This window comes from Dama dama, chromosome 5 (assembly GCF_033118175.1).
Source record: "Dama dama isolate Ldn47 chromosome 5, ASM3311817v1, whole genome shotgun sequence".
Classification (NCBI taxonomy): Eukaryota; Metazoa; Chordata; class Mammalia; order Artiodactyla; family Cervidae; genus Dama; species Dama dama.
Genome location: NC_083685.1, coordinates 75858133 through 75881387, shown reverse-complemented (window position 1 = coordinate 75881387; position 23255 = coordinate 75858133). Strand labels below are relative to the sequence as shown.

The window sequence follows — 23255 nt, the reverse complement described above, 5'->3', positions numbered from 1 at the left end:
TTGCTTCCATGTCCTGGCTATTATAAACAGGGCTGCGATGAACACTGGGGTACATGTATCTCTTTCAGTTCTGGTTTCCTCGGTGTGTATGCCCAGGAGTCAATGTATGGCAAAAACCACTACAATATTGTAAAGTAATTAGCTTCCAACTAATAAAAATAAATGAAAAAAAATGCTATATTCACTTTCAGTGAATCACTAACTATGGCTGATGTCTGCAAACAGTAATGCCAACTGGGCTGTTTTTGTGTTCCTTTTCCAAGCAAGCTGTCTTTAACTTAGGCAGTTTCTTGGGGAAACTCTAACACTGGACACAGGTCATTTTTTGATTCTCATTAAGGGAATTAAAGTTGAAAAATAAATTCAAAGTTTATTTAATATGTTTTTCCACTCAGATTGCTATCATTGTCAGTTCAGTTGCTCAGTTGTGTCTGACTCTTTGTGACCCCATGGACTGCAGCACACCCGGCTTCCCTGTCCATCACCAGCTCCTGGAGCTTGCTAAAACTCATGTCCATCAAGTCTCTGATGCCATCGAAGCATCTCATTCTCTGTCATCCCCTTCTCCTCCCGCCTTCAATCTTTCCCAGCATCAGAGTCTTTTCCAATCAGTCAGTTCTTCCCATCAGGTGGCCAAAGTATTGGAGCTTCAGCTTCAATATCAGTCCACCCAATGAATATTCAGGACTGATTTCCTTTAGGATTGACTGGCGGATCTCCTTGCAGTCCAAGGGACTCTCAAGAGTCTTCTCCAACACACAGTTCAAAAGCATCAATTTTTCAGTGCTCAGCTTTCTTGATAGTCCAACTCTCACATCCACACATGACTACTGGAAAAACCATAGCTTTGACAAGATGGACCTTTGTCGGCAAAGTAATGTCTCTGCTTTTTAATATGCTGTCTAGGTTTGACATAGCTTTTCTTCCAAGGAGCAAACATCTTTTAATTTCATGGTTGCAGTCACCATCTGCACTGATTTTGGGGCCCAAGAAAAGAAAGTCTGTCACTGTTTCCATTGCTTCCCCATCTATTTGCCATGAAGTGATAGAACCGGATGCCATGATCTTAAGTTTTTTGAATGTTGAATTTTAAGCTAGCTTTTCTGTTCTCCTCTTTCACTTTCATCAAGAGGCTCTTTAGTTCCTCTTCACTTTCTGCCATTAGGGTGGTATCATCTGCATATGTGAGGTTATTGATATTTCTCCCAGCAATCTTGATTCCAGCTTGTGCTTCATCCAGCCTGGCATTTTGCATGATGTGCTCTGTTTGTAAGTTACATAAGCATGGTGACAGTATACAGCCTTGAAGTACCCCTTTTCCTATTTGGAACAGTCTGTTGTTACATGTCCAGTTCTAACTGTTGCTTACTGACCTGCATACAGGTTTCTCAGGAGGCAGGTCAGGTGGTCTAGTATTCCCATCTTTTTCAGAATTTTCCACCGTTTGCTGTGATCTACAGAGTCAAAGGTTTTAGCATAGCCAATAAAGCAGTAGATGTTTTTCTGGAACTCTCTTGCTTTTTCTATCATCCAACGGATGTTGGCAATTTGATCTTTGGTTCCTCTGCCTTTTCTAAATTCAGCTTGAACATCTGGAAGTTCATGGTTCACGTACAGTTGAAGCCCGGCTCGGATAATTTTGAGCACTACTTTGCTAGTGTGTGTGTACTTTTGCCCTTATGGCAGAAAGTGAGGAGGAACTAAAAAGCCTCTTGATGAAAGTGAAAGCAGAGAGTGAAAAAGTTGGCTTAAAGCTTAACATTCAGAAAACTAAGATCATGGCATCTGGTCCCATCACCTCATGGGAAATAGATGGGCAAACAGTGGAAAAACAGTGTCAGACTTTATTTTTTTGGGCTCCAAAATCACTGCAGATGGTGACTTCAGCCATGAAATTAAAAGACACTTACTCCTTGGAAGGAAAGTTATGACCAACCTAGACAGCATATTAAAAAGCAGAGACATTACTTTGCCAACAAAGGTCTGTCTGGTCAAGGCTATGGTTTGTCCAGTGGTCATGTGTGGATGTGAGAGTTGGACTGTGAAGAAAGCTGAGCGCCGAAAAATTGATGCTTTTGAACTGTGGTGTTGGAGAAGACTCTTGAGAGTCCCTTGGACTGCAAGGAGATCCAACCAGTCCACCCTAAAGGAGATCAGTCCTGGGTGTTCACTGGAAGGACTAATGCTGAAGCTGAAACTCCAATACTTTGGCCACCTGATGCGAAGAGTTGACTCATTGGAAAAGACTCTGATGCTGGGAGGCACTGGCGGCAGGAGGAGAAGGGGACGACAGAGGATGAGATGGCTGGATGGCATCACCGACTCAATGGGCATGAGTCTGAGTAAACTCCAGGAGTTTGTGATGGACAGGAAGGCCTGGCATGCTGCGATTCATGGGGTTGCAAAGAGTTGGACACGACTGAGGGACTGAACTGAATTGAACTTGCTAGTGTGTGAGATGAGTGCAATTGTGTGGTAGTTTGAACATTCTTTTGCGTTGCCCTTCTTTGGAACTGTAAAGAAAACTGACCTTTTATAGTCCCTGGCCACTGCTGAATTTTCCAAATTTGCTGGCATATTGAGTGCAACACTATCATAGCATCATCTTCTAGGATTTGAAATAGCTCAGCTGGAATTCCATCACCTCCACTACCTTTGTTCGTAGTGATGCTTCCTAAGGCCCACTTGACTTCACATTCCAGATGTCTGGCTCTAGGTGAGTGATCTCATCATCATGCTTATCTGGGCTATCATTGTCGGAGATACATAATTTCTTTTCTCAAAGAGGATGCTTTTTTGCTTGTTTTATTTGCTTATTAAAAATAATTTTAAGGTCACTGCAGATTACATATAGTTGTAAGAAATACAATAGAGAGGTTTCCTGTACTTTTAACTCAGTCGTGTCCAATGGTGATATCTTGCATTAAAATAGTAGAACATCAGAGTCAGGAAATTTCATTGATACAATTCACCAACCTTAATCAGATTTGACCAGTTTTATATTCATTAAGGAATAAAAAGAAACAACTGATACAGAAAACAACCTATATGGGACCCAGGGGAATTATGTTGAGTGAAAAAAGCCAATCCTCAACAGTTAAATACTATATGATAACATTTATGTAACATGCTTGGAAAGATAAAGTTATAGAGAACTGATCAGTGGTTGCTAGGTGTTAAGAGATGGGGTGTGGATGGAGGTGGCTGAGACTATATAAGCAGGAGGGATCCTTGGTAGAAAATATAGGTTGACATTCTGAGGATACAAGTGACCATTTGAAATGGGAATACAGGAACATTTTATTACAGTTCCCTTTCAGAATAGAAAAAAAGTGACAAATATATGTAGTTTTCTTCTGTTTTCCCTCTAAAGATGAGATTGACATCTTGGAATATCTGTTAGTAAAAAGTTCAGATCACTAGAGAAGAATAAAAAGGGCATAAGAACTCACATCAATTCTAAAAGTTAGAGGCTTTAATGTTACTTTAATAAATGTACAAAATTAACAAATCTCCCAAGTATGAAAATGTGAATATTCTTTAGTAATCACATATTGTTGTTCCTTGAAGAGATATATTTAATTGCTGCTTAACCCATAAACCAAGACAGCTCAGACACCAGCTGTTCCAACTGTATCTAAGGTCATGTGCAACTGCCCACAGAGAGTCCTGTGCAGACCTAACTTCAGGTTTCAGCCTCAGGACTTCACACCCTCCTCAGACGTTCCACCCAATCTTTGCACAGGTGAGGTCAACTACAACCGGGCTTATCTGAACTTGGAGAAGTTGCCAAATGAACAATTTCCTCTGTTTCTTTAGGGCAAGGACTGGTTTAGACAAGCTAAATATTTTGGCTTTGGACTGTTCACCAATTCATTGCTGCCCCAGGTCATAACAGTACGCTGAAAGAAACTTTAAAAACAACTTGTGTGAGACCAAGTTTTAGAAAGATCTTCATCAAAAGAAGTTGCTAGAAAAATGGCCCATGCCTGTTAAAAGTTGTTAGAACTTGAAGAAAAAATAACAAGCAGTACACATAATTTCATGGGAAATTGTGTTCATGATTTTAAACAGTAAGGTTGGATTATTCTGTAAGGCATGAAAACTCATAAAATATACTTCGATTTTGGAGAATACTATGAACAGTTCTTTACAAAACAGTATTCTGGTAGCCATCCCTGGTTGAAAAAAATACAAAGGTGCCTGATTCTTCCAGTGGAAAAGGATCCTTTCACAGCATGTTCTTTCATCCTTTTATTTCTCTCTTCCCTTGCTCTCCCTTTCCCCCATTCTAGCTGTCTTCCTGTGTTCAGTTCCTCAATGCTTTTTTCTTGGGCTATTACACTAAATAAAGGTAAATTAATTTCTATAATTTAAATAGCTATTGTAAATTAAAAAGGGGAGATTACTCCACTTTTAGAATCAGGTCTCACAATAATTCAAGCAAAAGTTTTAAGTAAGCAAAGGTTATCAAACGGTGTTTTCTTTCCCTTTGGAATTAACTGAAAACCAGAATTGTAAAATAAATAGAAAATCAATCTTCTGGTATTTTAACAATTAGGTTACTTATGTATTTAAAGGTTGTATATGGTGAAATTATTAGTACTGTACTGGTTTCACATTAAGATCTTCAAAAGGATACTTAAAAGACGGGAAGAAACTTTGCCAAATTTTATACAATTCAAATTTCTGGCTTTTAAAAGTTTTTAAGAAAAGAGTTAATAAAAATTACTTTCTATTTATAATTATTAAAGACATGCTCATTGTGAAAAAAGACATTAATCTTTAGAAAAGTGGAGTAGTATTTTTTAAAACACAGAAACTCTTTCATTAACAGTAAGTCAGAAATCCCCTTAAAGAGAATAATAACATTTCACATACTTAAGAGAAGATGAATGGTATACAAGGTCAATTAAATAAAAAAATGTAAAGTTTTAGTGTTGATTTTGGGTCACATATTTTTATTGCAAGTGCATGTTTCTGAAATGAATAGTTCTCTCAGTATGAGAACATGTGTTTGTATACACAGACACACACATATATATGTTTTAAGTTATTTTTGCTAAAACTAGAGAATATGCATTAATCTATACTACAAATTAAAACATTTTAACTCTCAATCTCATTTCTCCTGTTTTGTAAATTGCATTATTACAGACTCTCAATCACCAAATTACAAAGCCTTGATTGCTTTTTCTGATTATTACTGCACATGCTATCCCTGTTAAGTCTGGATGACTTTACCCTCATGGTATCTCTCACACAGATGGCTCTGGTATACTTGGTATAACTCTATGCCCACTACCTGATTAAACCCTCCGTTGCTTGTCATTTGGACATGCACTTCTCAAGTTTTAAGGTACATTACAGATCATCCGAGGACTTGTTAAATGCAGATTGTTTCAGTAGGTCTGGGGTAAGACTTGAGACCTTGGATTTCTAAGTTTCAGGTGTTCCGACCCTGCTGGTCCTTGACTACCCTTTGAATAGGAAGGATGCAGAGTTATGGATCTGCCCTGTCCAATGTGGTGGTCACTACCTATATGTGGCTATTGAGCCCTTGAAATATAGCTGAGTTGACTGAAGAACTGAACTTTTCATTTAATTTTCATCAGTTTGCATTTAAGTTTAAAATCTTAATAAGCATAAAATATTTTTCCATTACACAAAAATTTATTATTTTGGTAGAATTATATTGCACTTTTATCATTGTATCATTTAAGACATTAGTGTTGAATTGTAGTGCTTGTGTCAGGCATGTGAAGCAGTTGAGTTGTATACATAAACAACTAATCTGGTGACTGTCAATGAATTAAACAATTTCAAAAATTTTTTTTACACAATAGTGTTCTTATCTGAATATTTTATGTAGACAGCATGAGTTATAATAATACTTGTATAAATCATGATGGGTAATTAAATGAAAATACTTATTTTTATTAGACTATAGTTAAATTATTTATACTTAAAAAAGTAGGTATGGAATAAAGATAGACAACTCAAATTACTCCTATGTGGAAGAAGTACTTATTGAAGATTCCTTTATGGTTGTCCAACTTTTTTATGATTCTAAAATTATATAGTTTTAAATGCTCTAAAAAAAAATAAAAAAAAGTAGGTATGGAGAAATTTTTTTTAAATGACATTACTGATGCAGAATAAGATGAATTAGCCAGTAATACAAAAAAAAAAAAAGACTAGAGGAAAATTTTATGATGAATGCAATTGCAATTTACAAAGCTGTTTGTAGTATAAAGTTTTTTTAACCATATGAAAAGTGAGCAATTGAGAGATTGTTTGCAAATGTGTGATGGGCTTGTTAAACAGCTTTCTCCTGAACTTCCCTGGTGGTCCAGTGGTTAAGAATCTGCCAGCTATTTTGACAATATTGATTCTTCCAATCCATGAACACGGTATATGTCTCCATCTGTTTGTGTCCTCTTTGATTTCTTTCATCAGTGTTTTATAGTTTTCTATGTATAGGTCTTTTGTTTCTTTAGGTAGATATACTCCTAAGTATTTTATTCTTTTTGTTGCAATGGTGAATGGTACTGTTTCCTTAATTTCTCTTTCTGTTTTTTCATTGTTAGTATATAGGAATGCAAGGGATTTCTGTGTGTTAATTTTATATCCTGCAACTTTACTATATTCATTGATTAGCTCTAGTAATTTTCTGGTAGAGTCTTTAGGGTTTTCTGTGTAGAGGATCATGTCATCTGCAAACAGAGAGAGTTTCACTTCTTCTTTTCCTATCTGGATTCCTTTTACTTCTTTTTCTGCTCTGATTGCTGTGGCCAAAACTTCCAAAACTATGTTGAATAGTAGTGGTGAGAGTGGGTACCCTTTTCTTGTTCCTGATTTTAGGGGAAATGCTTTCAATTTTTCACCATTGAGGGTAATGCTTGCTGTGGGTTTGTCATATATAGCTTTTATTATGTTGAGTTTGTTCCTTCTATTCCTGCTTTCTGGAGAGTTTTAATCACAAATGGATGTTGAATTTTGTCAAAGGCTTTTTCTGCATCTACTGAGATAATCATATGGTTTTTATCTTTCAATTTGTTAATGTGGTGTATTACATTGATTGATTTGTGGATATTAAAGAATCCTTGCATTCTTGGGATAAAGCAATCCCTATCAAGCTATCAACGGTATTTTTCACAGAACTAGAACAAGTAATTTCACAATTTGTATGGAAATACAAAAACCCTCAAATAGCCAAAGCAATCTTGAGAAAGAAGAATGGAACTGGAGGAATCAACCTGTCTGACTTCAGACTCTACTACAAAGCCACAGTCATCAAGACAGTATGGTACTGGCACAAAGACAGAAATACAGATAAATGGAACAGAATAGAAAGCCCAGAGATAAATCCACGAACCTATGGACACCTTATCTTCAACAAAGGAGGCAAGATTATACAATGGAAAAAAGACAACCTCTTTAACAAGTGGTGCTGGGAAAACTAGTCAACCACTTGTAAAAGAATGAAACTAGAACACTTTCTAACACCACACAAAAATAAACTCAAAATGGATTAAAGATCTAAATGTAAGACCAGAAACTATAAAACTCCTAGAGGAGAACATAGGCAAAACACTCTCCGACATAAATCACAGCAAGATCCTCTATGACCCACCTCCCAGAATATTGGAAATAAAAGCAAAAATAAACAAATGGGACCTAATTAAACTTAAAAGCTTTTGCACAACAAAGGAAACTATAAGCAAGGTGAAAAGACAGCCCTCAGATTGGGAGAAAATAATAGCAAACGAAGAAACAGACAAAGGATTAATCTCAAAAATATACAAGCAACTCCTGCAGCTCAATTCCAGAAAAATAAATGACCCAATCAAAAAATGGGCCAAAGAACTAAACAGACATTTCTCCAAAGAAGACATACAGATGGCTAACAAACACATGAAAAGATGCTCAACATCACTCATTATCAGAGAAATGCAAATCAAAACCACAATGAGGTACCATTACACGCCAGTCAGGATGGCTGCTATCCAAAAGTCTACAAGCAATAAATGTTGGAGAGGGTGTGGAGAAAAGGGAACCCTCTTACACTGTTGGTGGGAATGCAAACTAGTACAGCTGCTATGGAGAACAATGTGGAGATTTCTTAAAAAACTGGAAATAGAACTGCCATATGACCCGGCAATCCCACTTCTGGGCATACACACCAAGGAAACCAGATCTGAAAGAGACACGTGTACCCCAATGTCGCAGCACTGTTTATAATAGCCAGGACATGGAAGCAACCTAGATGCCCATCAGCAGATGAATGGATAAGGAAGCTGTGGTACACATACACAATGGAATATTACTCAGCCATTAAAAAGAATTCATTTGAATCAGTTCTAATGAGATGGACGAAACTGGAGCCCACTATACAGAGTGAAGTAAGCCAGAAAGATAAAGGCCAATACAGTATACTAATGCATATCTATGGAATTTAGAAAGATGGTAATGATAACCCTATATGCAAAACAGAAAAAGAGACACAGATGAACAGAACAAACTTTTGAACTCTTTGGGAGAAGGCAAAGGTGGGATGTTTCGAGAGAACAGCATCGAAACATGTATATTATCAAGAGTGAAACAGATCACCAGCCCAGGTTGGATGCATGAGACAAGTGCTCGGGCCTGGTGCACTGGGAAGACCCAGAGGGATCGGGTAGAGAGGGAGGTGGGAGGTGGGAGGGGGGATCGGGATGGGAAATACATGTAAATCCATGGCTGATTCATGTCAATGTATGGCAAAAACCACTACAGTATTGTAAAGTAATTAGCCTCCAACTAATAAAAATAAATGGAAAAAAAAATTAAAAAAAAAAATAAATAAAAAAAAAGAATCTGCCAGCTAAAGCAGGGAACACAGGTTGGATCCGTGTTTGGGAAGATCCCACATGCCGGGGAGTAACTATAGCCAAGAGACACAACCAGTGAGTCTGCTCTCAAGGCTGCCAGCTGCAGCGACAGAGCCTGGGCGCCTTAGAGCCCATGCTCCACAACCAGAGAAGAGGCGGCAATGAGAGCACCAACGAGGAACGGAAGAGAAGCCCTGCTCCCTCAACTAGAGAGCGCCTGAGCGTTGCAATGAAGACCCAGAGCAGCCGAAAATAAAAATAAATAAATAAATAAAAAGTTTTCTCCTAACGGTCAAGTAAGAACTAATGAAATCAGTTACTTGAAATCAGAAGTAAATGTTCAACATTTGTTAATTTTGACCAGCTCGGTTGGCTTTTTTGCATAAAAGAGTAAACCATTTCTAAATCAATATGGTAATTTTGCCTTGACAGAATAGAAGAAATGTTTTATAAAAATGAAAGACCTTCAATTATTTCACACATGTTCACAGAATACAAGACATTTCTAACAATATCAATGATCAAATGATTCAAAATTTGAAAAACTACAAGTACTTTACTTCAGCTTTAGATGAGCCATGTGATATGAGATAATATTAAATGCATACTTCAGCCAGGTATTGTCGCTTTTTCTTTTTTTGGCTGCTCTATACAGCTTGCAGGATCTTCCCAGACCAGGGATCAAACTTGAGTCCCCACAGTGAAGACACAAGTCTTAACCACTGGATCACCAGTGAATTCCCAAGGAAGTACTGTCTTAAAGGACTTCCAAATTCACATAAGGTTGTCAATCTACAGCCTAAAAAATTCAGACTCATGGCATAGACATTTTAACCTTTACATGTGTCACATGAAGACTTTCAGTTGGATAATGAAGAAAAGTTTGAAAAGCTTTTTTTTTTTTTCTTTTTTTTTATCGTAATAGAAGATGCTCCAGCTATGCTGGATCAAAATTTCTGATTTGTTGACATTTTCAAACAAGACTGTTTTCTTCATTGTTTCATGCCATTGTAGGATTTTGAAAATTTCTGTCTCAGTTCTTGAAGCTGACCATATGAAAAACACCATGGACACAGTTGTTAACCTTGTTTAACGTATATGTGCAAATTTGATGACTCGTCACTAGTTTAAAAGACAGTGACTTTAAAGATCCTCTGCTCTTTGCTAGGGCTACTTAGCTGAGTTGTGGAAGAGCTTAATAAAGACTTACTGTATTTTTAACTTCAGTTGAAAATTTTCTTAAGTGATTGGTTGCCTAATACTTAACAATTAAAGACAAAAAATGGAAGTGTGATTTACGTTTTATTATCTATATTACACTGTACACGAATGAGCTAAACTTGAAGCTCCAAGAAACGAGAACGCTTATTTGTGAAGCTAGACAAGTGTAAGAATTTATACTGATACTGAAAATTTTCAAATATGTAAGTCAGTAATAATGATTTACCTATTATCTAACACCAATCATTATGTAGATTTTATTACTGATAATATGTAGATTAGGCTCAAAAACCTTAAAAATTTTGACATCTGCTTAGTTGATATTGATAAATTTACAGTTGCTTTCAGTATATGCAATACTCCTTTGAAATTGATGGTAATTAGAATTAGTGACATACTTAACTTGAAAAGATGTAGTTTTGAAGTGATTTTGCTTTAAAGATTGAATCTTCTAAAAACATGAAAAAATTTTGCCAATATGGACATAAATATTAAAAGAAAAAGATTTGTGGTATTCATTTCAGTTACTGCAAACTTTTTAACTTTATTTGGAACATTTGGGTATATGAATCTACTTTTTAACTATAAATGCTGTTAAACAAAATCACAGCAGTTATTTCCAATGAAAATTTAGTGCATGCATTAAGATACACTTTAAGTGTAAAGTAACATTGGACTTCAAAAATACAGTACGAGAAAAGAATGTAAAAATGTCTAATGAATTTTTAGCACTTTTTCATGATAAAATGACCATATTTTAGACATATTAGACTAAAAATATATCTAAGATAATTTTGTTTGCTTCCATGCTTTTAAAAAATGTGGTTACTAGAAAACAGACAAGGCATAGTTGGTTTCCAACATATTTCTATTAGAAAGTGCAAGTCTAGACTTTTATAAAAGTCTCTTCTCTGTTACTCAATTATTTCCAAATCTGTTGTTAGGTTAACTTTCTCGAAGTATAGATATTCTTCTTTCACCATTCTTCATCCATCCATTCACCAAATATTTACTGAATACCTGCTCTATGTCAGTGATGGTTCCAAGGTAAATTAGAGAACACATGAAAGACAGCTGCCCTCCTCATGAAGCTTACCCTCTAGTTGGTGGATACAGACAGAGGATACAAGTTTAACAGGTAAATAATACACAAGAAAGCAATCAGGAATGCCAAAAAACTTATCCACCAACAGTGAGAGCTGGAGCGTTAGTGGGGCAATGATGCAGGGAGGTAGAGGGGTTGGAGAACAAGGAGGGTAGGTGGGGGAAAGTAGTAAACGATAGGGTCATTGAGGAAAAGGGGTGTGGGGGTGGGGGTAGGATGGCAGACCAGGGAGGACAGGCTTTGTAGGATTTGGGCTTTCACTCTGAGATGTAAAGTTATACAGGTTCTAACAAGTTTTAAAAGGCTATTTCTGGCTGCTATGTTCAGATTAGACTGTATGGGGGTGGGGCAAGGGTAAAAGCTGGGTGATCTGGTAGGAAGTATAGTTTCAACAGACAGGAGATGATGCTGGCTGAGACCAGTGATGCAAGTGATAAAATGTAGCAAAACTGCAGTTTTTAAACAGGAGGGCCAACAAGTTAGATGTAGAGTGTGAAGGAAAGAGAAGTCAGATTATAGATGGAACAAGTTGATCTTTCTTTTCCTCTTGTCAAATACCTTCAGTGGCAATCCACTGTCTAAAATTTTAGACTGGTATTCAAATACCTGCCTGCTTTGGTCCCAACATAAAAACTCCCCCATAGCCCCCAAATGTTATTTCCTAACGCTTTCATCTTTTCATGTTTTCCTTATGTTCCCAAGCCTTTAATAATGACAAGGTGATGATGATGAACTAATACAAATACAAATTAATATGTTTTTTAGGAATTTATTGTATTCCTGGTAGTTTTAGGCTCTTAAACTCTCAAATCTTATGAACAAATTATAAACAGATGTTACCATCACATTTTAGATACAAAAACATTAAGAGATAATAGTTAAATTAGCATACGAAGTCAGCTGACTTTGACTCTCAAGATAAGACTTTTTCTTTCACACCACGATTTTCAGGCTACACACTGCCTGGAGTGCTCTCCCCTTTACATGTATGGTCTAGTTCATGTGTCACCTTTTCTCTAAAAAGTCGCCTTATTCTCTCAGTCAAAATTAGGTTTTATTCCTCTAAATGAAATTGTTAAAATAAATCATTTTCACCTGTTTCTCTACACCTAATATTTCTTCTTCTATTATTAATAATAGTGACCATAATAGTTAATATTTATTAAATAATTACTATGTGCTATTTTTTATAAATATACACACACACACACTATCATATTACCTTACTTTATTAAACTATGCTTGATATTCCAAAACTTTTAAGTTCTAAGCATTGAGAAGAAAAATTTAATTAAATGGAGGAAAAAACCCACCCTTTAATTTATTCTATATGTAAAAATTAAGAAAGAATATTTGTAAATGGGATTTCCTGGTGGCTCAGATGACAAAGAATCCGCCTGCAAGGCGGAAGGACCCAGGTTTGATCCCTGGGTAGGGAAGATACCCTGGAGAAGGGAATGGCTACCCACTCCAGTATTCTTGCCTGGAGAATTCCATGGAAAGAGGAGCCTGGCAAACTAAAGTCCATGGGATAGCAAAGAGCTGGACATGACTGAGCGATCAACACTTCACTTTTCACTTGCAGGATGCAAAGATACACTAAAGTGTAAAAAGGCCTGGCCATATAAACTGATGCAGATATAGCACCAAACTACAAAAAAGCTTAATAAGATGGGGGTCCAAAAGTTTTTTTGGTCAAAAAATAGAGGACTTCTACAGACTTTTTAGTTGGAAATAACTTAACTGTACACAAGACTTGCAAGAGCAGGAACATCATTTGCCCAGATCTACCTAATTCACAAAGTCACCCTTTTGCCCACATGTTCATAAGTGAGAAATAAAGTATTCTTGCAAGCCATTGATATTTTGAGATTGCTGCTACCAAGATTTTGCATACTCTCAATCTCTCACATATATACATTTGTATACACACACACACGTAAATATGTACACACATATTCTATTCAAGGGTTCTTTATCCCTACAAACTTCAGGATTTCTCAAGCAAAAGGATATTCTCTTACACAACCATAGTACAGCTATCAGATTTAAGAAATTAACATTGAGCTGATACTATTATCTAATCGGTTATCTATATTCTAATTTTGTCAACTGACTCAATAACATCCTTTGTAGTGTTTCCCCTGTTTCAGTGCAGGATCTAGCCTAGCGTCAGGTATTTTATTTAGTTCCATGTCTCTTTACCCTCTTTAATCTGGAACCTTTCCCACCACCTCCTCAGCTCCTTCTTCCCTCCCGTCATCCTTTCTTCATTTTCCTTTCTTTCTCTTTCTTCCTGTCCCCCTCCCTCACCCCTCCCTCTCTACCTTGTCCTTTCCTTTCTCTCTTTCTTTGGTCCTTCTTTCTTTCTTTTCATTCTTTTATTTTTTATGGCATTTACATTTCTAAAGAATATAACAACTATACACACACAGACACATACACTTTTAAAAATAAATAAAACTGTCCTCATTTGGGGCTTGACTGATGCTTCCTCATGGCCAGGTTCAGGTTTTTTTTTTTCTTTTTTTTTTTTTAGGTTTAGGTTTATACATTCTCAGCCATAATACTACGTAAGTGATGGTGCGTCCTTTCAAGGTTTCACATTTAAAGTCACACATATCCATCTGCTCTTCACTGGTGATATCCATTTTGTACCAGTTTAGGAGTTGTCTGATTTCACTATCATATAATTACTATTTTCCCCTTGCAATTAATAAGCAGTTTATAGACAGCCACTTTAAAGCCATATAAATATGTGAATATTCTGCTTGTCATAAAAAAATTCCCCCTAGATTAAGCATTTTATGATGCTAGTATGATCAGTCATTACTGAAACATGCAAAATATTGACTTCCCAAATCCAGCAGCTACTCTGATAACTGTTGTTGCCAGTCAGCACTCAACAGTCTTTAATGAGCAAGAGCCCTCAGCTCTACCCATTAATTAATTCACTTCTTTACTCATGATATGGACTCATGAATCACTTATTTTCAATGGTTAGTTAGTTCATCACTATATTTAATTATTTTGGTGCTTAACTACTTTCACAGACTGGTCAGTGGAAAGTGCGTCAAGCTAGTTCCTTAAGACATGCTCTCAAAATTTTGGGGATTTCCTTATTTTCTAGCATAAAATGTTTCAAGCTCATTTTGTACTTACCCACCCTCAGTCCTGAAATCAGTTATTTCTCCAAGAAGCCTGGATTCTTATTAGTGGGGAATAGCTTCTGGGTACTTAGATATGCTAGGTGGTCATTGCTATTGGGATATCTGATTCTTGGTTCTTTCAGCTGTTAGAGCTAGGAATACACACACACACACACACACACACATATATACACACACACACACACATAAACTGCACAGACATACATATATATGGGCACACATATATTCATATTCACATAGATACATATATATTTTATAAATGATGCATCCACAATGATACCTCCAAATCTAGTCCATTCAAAGAATTCTTTCTTGACTTCCTAAATTCTACTTTGTATGTTTTTGCTTTTTCACAGAGATTCTGGCTCTCAACAACAATCAAAACATTTACAGAGACGTATATTACATCTTGGGCTTCCCAGGTGGAACTAGTGGTAAAGAACCTGCCTGCCAATGCAGGAGACATAATATTCTTGATTTACACATTCTTTCCTTTAGTTTCATGAAAATATTGCTCCACAAATGCCTTACTTTGTATGTCACGTCAGGAAGGCTGATGTTGGTCTAACTCTATTACATTTGTAACTTATCTGATCTTTTCATTTGGAGGCACTATGCATCTTCCCCCCCTCTATCTTTAAAGCCTGCTAGGATATATCCTAAATTGATCTTTCCCCACTACCCAATAATAGTTTCAGGTCATCTTTTATTTCTGAAAAGTTTTCTTGGATTATAGTTCAAAATATTAGTGCTGTTCAGTTGTTTTGATTTACTTCCTCATGAAAATCCTTTACTTACTTCATTCTTATTTTTCTGGTTTTCTTTGATGCCTTTTCATTTGATCATATTCTTTCTTGGGACACCTGTAATATAGTTTTCATTTCTAGTATCATTTTGTCTTTTTCTTCTCTTTCTTTCCTAGGTTTTATCAACTCTCATTTCATTTATTTCTGTTTTTTTTGTCATTTTCTAGGTCTTTGTTTTTAATTCCTTATTTTGAGTTATTCTGTGTTACAGTTTTAAGGTTGAATTGTTTTGGGGTATTTTCATCAGGAAGAAAGTTTTAATTCATATTGTCTGATATTTACAGTTGTTTTGTAATGACAGGGACAGATTTTAAAATTTTTTTTCCAATTCCTTTTTCTCTCACAGGAAGAGTTCTTAATTCAACAGCACCCTCTTCTGTGTAATTTCTTTTTATGGATCATGTTGTTGATAGTCATGGTGGAGGGTAGATGGAGGAGGCTTGGTATGTCTTGTTTCTCTTTCATTTCTGCAAGACCCTTAATTCCCCCTCTTATTTCCTTCTTTCTCATCCTTTCTCAGCCTCCAAGGGACACCACCCCTTCTCTGCTTCTGTGATTCTAGACACTGCTGCTCCTGCTCGCACATACTCCCCAAGCTCTGAGGGCTGCCAAGTCCCGGCCACTCTCCGGTGTGCTGTCATTGATAGCTGCATTTTTCTTTCTAGGGGTGATTTCACTTGCAGTACTTTGTCTAATTGCTCTGCTCTCCTTACTCTTTTCAGAGTTTATAAGCCTCCCCTGCTCTCAAGTTTCAGTGGCAGGCAAGCTGCAACAGTTTGTTGGAATTTTAAACTCTATTTATATGCACCTTGAAGGTTCTGGTGCTCTCTATCCAATAGCCATAATTAAGGTATAGTTCCTGGGAATTCTCTGTAAGTTCAGTGGTTAGGACTCAGTGCTTTTATGGCCGTGGGCCCAGTTTCAATTTATGGTCAAGGAACTAAGATCCCAGAAGTCGTGCATGATGTATCCAATAAAAAAAAAAAAAAGGTGTGGGTTCCTGTATGGCTTTATGTGCTCTGTAAATTCCATGTTTTCTGGGAGGATAATATTGGGAAGATTCAAAATCAGGTGACTGCCACTGATCTATGGCAATGTCCTCTTAATTTTCTATTCTTATTAACATTTTATTTGTTACTTGTATCTCTATTTCATGATATCGTTGCATTTGTTTTGCTGTGTTACTTAAAATTCTTTGAAGAATGATAAAGAGTGAAAATAAATTTTTACTTTTTATTACAAAAAAAAAATTTAAAGATGCTCTGCTGCCTTGGAAGCTTCCCCCCCTCCCTTGATTTGCTTTTAGCTTTAATAAAATGAATATGAGTAACAGAAGAAAAGAAATAGGAAAAATATAAGAGAAAGAAAAAAAGAGTAGAAAAGCAATGAGACTGATTGTTTCAGGCCATAGATACCCAACTCTGAAAGCAGCAGTACACTATACTATACTGTTTATATCTGTAGGCTCTCAGATATTTTACAGCATCAATGTACTGCAACTATATCTCATTTTTTTACACACACATTCACAAAACACATATAAACAATATATACACTTACTTGTTTCACATTCTGGAGTTCTTCTGTCAATTGCTTCCTCTGCCTTTCCGATTCAAATAATTTTTCCTATATTAAAAAGCCACTGAATTAACAACTTGTTAAGAAGGTATCAATGAGTATGATTTTCAGAACTTCATTTCAAGGCTTACAAATTCCTCAAACATCCAGTTTCTAGAATCTGGAAATGTAGTTCCCAGTGACTTTTCTGCCTTATACATACCAGTTAAAAGTAATTAGCTCTTTATAGTATAATTGGGATGTAAACATATTTTCTGTTACTATAATTAGGCACATTTTTTTTCCTGTGCCAGGCGACATGTAGGATCTTCATTTCCCGACCAGAAATTGAATTCAGGCTACGGCAGTGAAAGCCTGGACTCCTCTAACTACTAGGCCACCAGGAAACGCCTTACTAGCCACTTTTTAAAAAACCTAAAAACCTGAGGTCCAAAATAAGTCAATCAGGATAAAAATGTACAAATGTTATATAAATGCTAGGTAATAGTAATCAGTGTCAAAGAGGTTGCAAATTGAAGAGCATGATTATTATAACTTAGGAGTCCCTCTTACTGTATGTACGAAAGAGGATTATGAAACTGAGTTGAACATAATGTTCCCAATTTAGCTAATTTTTGTAAGATTATCCATAAAAATGAACATATAACTAGTGTAATCAAAATATGAAAGAATAGTTACTAAGGTGGAATAACATTGGCATCCCAAACAAATATTAAAATCTTTGAACTTAAAATTAAGGATATTGAGAATAGCACCCTAAAACATTCAATTTTGTTATGTCATAAATAAATCCACATTTTATTGATCAAATCAGAGATACTACAAGTACTTTAAGAGCCATTTTACTATAAACCTGACCAGAGGAATTGCTACAAGAAGCATTCTGAAAAAAAAAAAAAAAAAGAAGCAATCTACTTTCTGCTATACCTGAGCTCATTTTTTGAAATGAAGGTACATGAAGATGAATATAATATAGCAATCTAACGAAACTGCCACAGAACAGGAGCCAAGAAACTTCTGGCTCCTAGGCTTTTATGCTCTGGTAAGTCACCTTCACTCTTTGTGTCCTAGTTTTTTGCATCTGTAAATGGAAAATATATCTATTTTCATTCAACTTTGCAAAGCAGTAGCAATGTGAACTCCGCCGAAAGGCTTTAAGTTAAATAAAGCCCATGGAACCTTAAAAATCATTCTTGCAGAATAAAAATTAGCCATTGGCATCAAATTTGCTTGGTTCCATTTTTATCTGTACCTCAAATCAGACATGATAAACAGAGATGTCATAGGATAATGGGAAGTGATGAGAGACATCTACACATTCTGTGAAATTCATTTAACAACCTCCACTTTTTGTGTGTATAATACAAGTAGAAAAACTCAAAGTACAAAGATTATCTCAAACAAAACATTTATTGCTGTGAAGTTTTTTCTGTATTTAAACAAATGGTTCTCAGCCAATAGATAGGTTTCCAGGTAAAGGAAATTATATAGAATTTATTTTACCTGTGATTTCAGGTTTTGTCACAGTAGGATATGTTCAGTTACATCTCGTAAATTTTAAATACAAATCCTGATTTATTCAATAGTTCCTCCGGAAAGCTTTGTTTAAATATTAAATGAATACATCTTTAAATTAAAATTCTAATTATTACCACTGATATTCCAGTAAAAAACAAAAATATATCACTAAATTTAACAATGATAAATATTGGGGCTTCCGTGGTAGCTCAGACAGTAAATAATCTGTCTGCAGTGCAGAAGACCCAGGTTTGATCCCTGGATCAGAAAGATCCCTTGGAGTAGGGAATGGCAACCCACTTTGTTCTTGCCTGGAGAATTCCACAGACAGAGAAGCTTGGCAAGCTACAGTCACAAAGAGTCAGACATGATCAAGAATTAAGATGAAAAATATAAATTTAGCTTTAATAATAAATTGACAGTAGTTTTTTCATATTCTCTTAAAAAACATGTGCAGTGTTGGTTATACTGGTAAGATAGCATATTTATATAATTTACTCTGTGTAAGTCATTGAATCTTATGGTTCATCAGAATTTTCTGATGCTCTCATATCTTTTTCATTTCATCATAGGGAACTGGTTAAATAATCTAGAACAGAACCTTTGGAGGACAGGAGAGGCACTGAAAAGAATTAGGTAGATTCATTTATATTAACCTGAAAAGTTACCCAAAATATAATGCTAATAACAAAGAGAAAAAAAGAAGACAAGTTGTAAAAAAGTGTATAATATATGAAACAATTCTGTGAAAGTTAAAGAAGCATGTATACACATATTTTTTAGCATATGCTTGGGTACACAGAGAAAGTCTCTGAAAGGGTAAATAAGATATGTTAAACAATAGCTTCCTCTAGAGGTCAGAATTTAAAAACTAAGGTAGCAAGGAAATATCTTTCTTTTTCTAATTTGTTGTAAAGATTTTGCCTCAATAAAAATGAAACAAATAATAGAATTTCACTTATTTAAGAAACTAATTAAAAATAATTTGGGGCTTCCCTGGTGGCTCAGTGGTAAAGAATCTGCCTGCCAATGCAGGGGACGCAGGCTTTCGGAACGTGACCTGGGCAGAGTCCTCCATGCCACGGAGAAACAAAGCCTGAGCACAGATTTCCTACTGAACCTGTCTAAACCCGTGCTCTAGAACCTGGGCACCACAGCTACTGAATCCCGCTTGCCCGGGAGCCAGCGCTCTGAACAGTCCAAGTCACCACAGTGAAAGGCCATGTACTGCAACCAGGGAGGAGCCCGGCTCTCTGCAATTAGAGGAAAGCCTGGGCAGCAGTGAAGACCCGCACAGCCAAAAATAAACACAGAAAAAAATTTAAATATGTTCCTATCATGAGTTAGTGGAAAACAAGCAGTTATACTGCTTTTCTTGAAGACCTGAAAAATATAATGGCTTTCCATAAAAATTATGATGCAAATTTAATATTCTAAACACAAAATTAAAACATATATAGAGATCTAAAATCTTACAGTATATTTGGGAAATACATTGTGGTTTTATTTCCTTTAAATCTCAATGCATTAAATTTCATATTATGTTAGCAAAATAAGATGTCCCTGAAGCATTCCCATGAACATAGGAGAAAATGTATTTTCCAGTGAACATGTGAGGACCTAAAATTGTCATGGCTTGCTTCACTGGCTCTTTATCCTTCCCACCAGTGTGAGGAAAAAAAGGGGTTAGAAGTAGTCAGATTAGAAGGTATGATTACAAACCACACTGTTCACACCGAATCTGTGAAATATAAATAATGAGTATGCGAGCTCAAAATTTACTCTGTAAAGGTCAGCTGAGGAAACAAATATTAATTTGTTATTAATATTCTATACTAAACTATCTGATATTGATATTATTTAAAAAAACAAAAACAAAAACAACTAAGTCTCAATACTCCACAATTCAACACACGATAATTTTCTTTCTTTTCTTTATACAAAAGAAAATATAAGGTAGCTAAATTGGAGATTACCTTAAGTGCATTCACTTCTTCCAAGGCGTCATTTCTTTCACGCTTAAGCTTTTCCATTTCATCTGTTTCTAAGGAATCACCTGTCTCCTGAGAAATCTGTATGCAAGATAAGAAGGGAGAGTTAGAACAGGACATGGAACAATGGACTGGTTCAAAATTGGGAAAGAAGTATGTCAAGGTTGTATATCGCCACAATGCTTATTTAATACATATGCAGAATACATCATGAAAAACACCAGGCTGGATGAATCACAAGTTGGAATCAAGACTGTCGGGAGAAGTATCAATAACCTCAGATATGCAGATGATACCACCCTAATGACAAATAACAAAGAGGAACTAAAGAGCCTCTTAATGAGGGTGAGAGAGGAGAGTGAAAAGTTGGCTTAAAACTCAACATTCAGAAAACTAAGATCATGGCCTCTCATCCCATCACTTCATGGCAAACAGATGGGGAAAAAGTGGAAACAGTGACAGATTTTACTTTCTTGGGCTCTTAAATCACTGTAGACAGTGACTGAAGCTATGAAATTAAAAGATACTTGTTCCTTGAAATAAAAGCTATGACAAACCTAGATTGCATATTACAAAGCAGAGACATCATTTTACTGACAAAAGTCAGGTCTAGTCAAAGCTATTGTTTTTCCAGTAGTTATGTACAGATGTGACAGTTGGACTATAAAGAAGGCTGAGAGCCAAAAAATTGATGCTTTCGAACTGTGGTATTGGAGAAGACACTTGAGAGCCCCTTGGACAGCCAGGAGATCAAACCAGTCAATCCTAAAGGAAATCAGTCCTTGAATATTCACTGGAAGGACTGATGCTGAAGCTGAAGCTCCAACACTTTGGCCACCTGATGTGAAGAGCTGACTCACTGTAAAAGACCTTGATGCTGGAAAAGATTGAGAGCAAGAGGAGAAGGGGGTGACAGAGGATGAGATGGTTGGATGGCGTCACAGACTCATGAACATGAGTTTGAACAAACTCTGGGAGACAGTGAAGGACAGGGAAGCCTGATGTGATGCAGTACATGGGGCCACAAAGAGTTGGACATGATTGAGTGACTGAACGACAGCAACAAAGCAATCACAGGGAAGAAACTGTCAATATTAAAATACAAGAGAAAAGTTACATATTAGATACTAATTATGAGAGCTAACATAAAATTCCTTTTTTGATGAGTCTTAGGCTTTTGCATTCCAATAACAAGATTCAGTTTCTTATTTTGGAGTTGTTTCATTAGATAAAAGAGAATATTAAATAATCTGGGGTAAAAATTCACCCATCAAGTCGGTGATGCCATCCAGCCATCTCATCCTCTATCGTCCCCTTCTCCTCCTGCCTCCAATCCTTCACAGCATCAGGGTCTTTTCCAATGAGTCAACTATTCACATGAGGTGGCCAAAGTATTGGAGTTTCAGCTTCAGCATCAGTCCCTCTAATGAACACCCAGGACTGATCTCCTTAAGGATGGACTGGTTGGATCTCCCTGCAGTCCAGGGGATTCTCAAGAGTCTTCTCCAACACCACAGTTCAAAACCACCAATTCTTCGGTGCTCAGCCTTCTTCACAGTCCAACTCCTGCTTCCTTTTGCCCTGACACATTTGCTTTTGTGTATCTACGGTCATTATCCATAATATATACAATCTCATATTCTTCATCTGTCTCTGTTATTCTATTTCATAAGTACTCACAGAATTCATTCTTAAACTGTTTAGATTACTTCTGAATACAATCTCAAATGTAGCAATATCCCCAAAGCGTGTTCCAAAAGATATTAGTTTTGCACAAAACCATAACAGGATGATGGTGACGGTGGTAGTGGTCCTTGCAGGTCCTTTTAGAGAAATAAAAGATTTAGAAAAAGGTACCCTTCTTCCCTGCAGGTCTTCTAGTAGCTTTGATATGCTAATAAGCCTTTTGAATATTCCAAATGGTAACATAACGACTTGTTTTCCTCAAGTTTTCTGATCATATTACACACACAACCCTCCTTTATTTTGTAGCATCTCATGGGACTAATGTCTACCTAGCACATTCTGGGAAACACAGCTACTGAACATTCAAATTTGCTTATTCTACCTCGTTACCTTAAGAAGCAAAAATAAACAGAATTTAAGAGTTTAAATAAGAATCCAGATAACAGAGTTATAAAAATTTATTAAGATAAATTATGGATTGGGGTTTTTAGGCATGTACTCATCATTTTTGAGTTTACAATGAACATAAATCATGAATGAAAGAATCCATGGCATCATTTTGGGGAGGCAAAACACTACACTAACATTCATAGAACAAACTATGACTTACAAAATGTTTTACAACTCTATTGTTATTTTAGGGCTAAGTAGCAAAAACTGGCGATAGATAGTACTTGTGAATTCTTTGAAAAGCCCCTTCGTGGTCAGTGACTTTCCCAATATGATTCAACTAAACAAGCAGCGTCAAATGAGATAAACTGTTGCTATATAACATGGATGACTCCAGACAGATAACTATTTTCTAATCTACCTCCAGCTCTTGAACTTTATCCTCTTTACTGTCTTACATCTCTTTCTTACCTGGTTCTCATGATATTCTTTTCAACCGTTGGGCCCCCTGGCATCTGTGATAATTGGTAAATAACATTATAAATCATTTCTACTCTGCTTTCTCAAGTCTGCAATAGTATCATGAGACCCTACAGAAAGTAACTGCACTGCACTCAGTGGGCCTCACCTCAATTCTCCCTTCACTATTGCTTCATCATCATCGTTTTTAAGTTATTTGACTTGTGCCAATTCTGGATAGCCACTACAGCATTGGCCACATTCACAACCTCAATTCATCTTAAACTGAACATAACAACCTCTGTTTCAGTCTAATTTTATTGATAAAGCCTTCCATTATGAACCAGCCCATCCAACTACCTCCTTTCCTTAAAATTTGTGTATTCCCTTATTTCACCCTGCCTAATCCTTTTATTTCTTATACTCTGCTTTACATGTCTTTCCTCCCTCCCGACATT

The 23255-nt window shown here is 36.2% G+C and overlaps 1 protein-coding gene across 5 annotated transcripts in view; it reads right to left on the bottom strand.

Moving 5' to 3' along the window:
* The window catches only part of STXBP4 (syntaxin binding protein 4), a 206321-nt gene that overhangs the window by 99800 nt on the left and 83266 nt on the right, over positions 1-23255 (bottom strand). For all 5 annotated transcript variants that reach the window (XM_061142569.1, XM_061142570.1, XM_061142568.1 and 2 more), the window contains 2 exons: positions 20248-20343; positions 16736-16801 (listed from right to left, as the gene is read on the bottom strand). In XM_061142569.1, coding sequence (XP_060998552.1) covers positions 16736-16801; positions 20248-20343 — 162 coding nt within the window. The remainder of the gene's footprint in view (positions 1-16735; positions 16802-20247; positions 20344-23255) is intronic.